The 2188-nt window shown below is 47.5% G+C and overlaps 1 protein-coding gene across 1 annotated transcript; it reads right to left on the reverse strand.

Moving 5' to 3' along the window:
* Positions 1-310: 310 nt before the first annotated feature.
* LOC124847089 (low affinity inorganic phosphate transporter 4) lies at positions 311-1891 on the reverse strand. Its single transcript, XM_047324482.1, has one exon. It carries the CDS (start codon positions 1886-1888, stop codon positions 311-313), a length of 1578 nt encoding a protein of 525 aa, XP_047180438.1. The 5' UTR covers positions 1889-1891.
* Positions 1892-2188: the final 297 nt, after the last annotated feature.

Genomic DNA, 2188 nt, shown 5'->3' on the forward strand with positions numbered 1-2188 from the left:
CTATTATTATTGGAAAAATTAACATTGAAAAGATGCACTTTTCTTTATAATGGAGCTCCTTTTTAATATTAATATAAAATATATTAACAACATTCACAGACGATCGAATCCTGGCTTGAGAAACACGAATCCAATCTCTTATTTGTAGAATAAACATATACCATGAGACACAAAAAAGCATAAATTTTGGCCCCATTGTTGCTATGATTATTATTAGTATGGGTTACCATTGTTTTGATTATTATCATACTGTAATAAACCTGTAATATTAAACCTGGGTGCAGCAACATGCAATTGAATCACTTCCTCTTCACATGGTCTCTGTCCTTGACACCGGAACCCTATAATCGTTGGGCGTTGCCGTCAGTTCACTCTCTCTCCCATCCTCACCGGAAATCTCCTCCAACGATCTACCCTTAGTCTCAGTAACCAAGAACGAGCAGAAGAACCCTAACAGGTTAGTCACCGCCAGCAAAATCATCGCCTTCTTAATCTTGTACGAGTCACCACCCACCGTCAAGCTCTGTATTCCGAACGTCCCCACCAGTGCCCCGGCCTTCCCCGCCGCTGCACTCAGCGCATGGCACGTGCTCCTCACTCGCGTTGGAAACAGCTCCGCGGGAAGTACGAATGTCGTGCTGTTGGGTCCGAAGTTTGCGAAGAAGAACGTCAAGCCGTAGAGAAGAGCGAAGAGGCCCTTGTTCTCGCTCTTGAGGTAATCGTACTTCACACCGATCACAAACATGAAGAACGACATCATGAAGAAGCCCACGAGTTGGATCTTGTAGCGCCCCAGCTTCTCGATGAAGAAAACGGTGAACCAGTAACCGGGGAAGGTCCCCAGCAGAGCGATCACGAACATGGCACGTGACGTCTGGAACACTTCACCGATGGCGCTCATTTCAAAATCTTTGTCTATGAGTCCAATGGCAGGGAAAATATCCTTCTGGGTTAGATTCTGGCTGTAAAAAGCGATGTCAAGAAGAAACCATGAGCTCATGGTTCCGATCAAATGACGCCCATGACGGTTAAAGAACTCGTTCGACCACAAAGGGTAGTTATTCGCTGCGTTGAACTCGGCAATCTTATCTTGCTCTGCTTGGATTTCAATGTCCAAAACTCTCGCCATATCCGCCGCAGCTTGTTTTGCGTTACCTTCTATGATGGCAGTGTAACGCCCCGTTTCTGGCATCTTCATTCGCCAGTAGTAAGTCATCAGCGCCGGAATGGCACCGATCATGAGAACCAACCGCCATAGAAAATCAGCCTCCGGTGGCGTGGACAGGACGTGGTTTTGAGTATACGTCGGAGCATGGTAATAGGATTGGAAAAGCGCGGAGAGTGTCATGGAGACAAGCCCCGCGAAGATGATTCCCACGCCCTGCATGGCGAACACTGCAGCTATAAACGCCCCGCGTGTCCTCTTGTTGGCGTACTCCGACATGATAGTGGCGGAGAGGGGGTAGTCGCCGCCGATACCAAAGCCAAGCCAGAAGCGGAAGAAACACAGCGTTCCCATCACGGATTTCGCGCTGGCGCCGAATGAGAGACCGGAGGCAATGGCGCAGAGAACCATGAGGATGAGGGTGATTCCGTAGACCTTTTTCCGGCCGAGTTTATCGCCGAGCCAGCCGAAGACTAGCTGGCCGGAGAGGGTTCCGACAATGGCGACACCAATGACGAAGTTGTTTACTGATGTTGGGAGCTTTCCCGGCTTGTCGGAGCTAGGATCGAAGTAGTACAGGCGTCCCAGAAGTTTGGAAACCGTTGAGATACAGAAAAGGTCGTAGGCGTCGGTGAAGAACCCCATGCCTGCGATCACGATGGCCGTAACATGGTACCATTGTGTTCGCGCTGAATCAAGCGCTTCAAGCACTTCCAGTGCCATACTTAACAAGCTTCCTTATACTTTCTTCACTATGTGCTTGCCCTTTGTTGTCTTCTCTCATCACCATCAACATTTCCCCTTATATATAAATACAAAACAAATGTTGATGGAAGTTTGAAAGTGTTTGAATGCAGCCATGGACGTTTACTTCTATGCTTTGTGGATGTGAACGAGAGAAAGTTGTGATTATTTGGTACTTGTTTATGTGGATATTCTCCTTGAGTTGATCATCTGAGAAGGATATGCTTAATTTGAACCAAGTTCTCTTTGGCTTTTTCTTCGTTGCTGTCTGTCCATAGG

This window comes from Vigna umbellata, chromosome 11, assembly GCF_029865625.1.
Source record: "Vigna umbellata cultivar VRB3 chromosome 11, Vumbellata_1.0, whole genome shotgun sequence".
In the NCBI taxonomy this organism is placed as follows: domain Eukaryota; kingdom Viridiplantae; phylum Streptophyta; class Magnoliopsida; order Fabales; family Fabaceae; genus Vigna; species Vigna umbellata.

Bases quoted from the DNA above. Each gene is read 5' to 3' on its own strand.
- LOC124847089 (XM_047324482.1), bottom strand. From the start codon at position 1,888: ATGGCACTGGAAGTGCTTGAAGCGCTTGATTCAGCGCGAACACAATGG.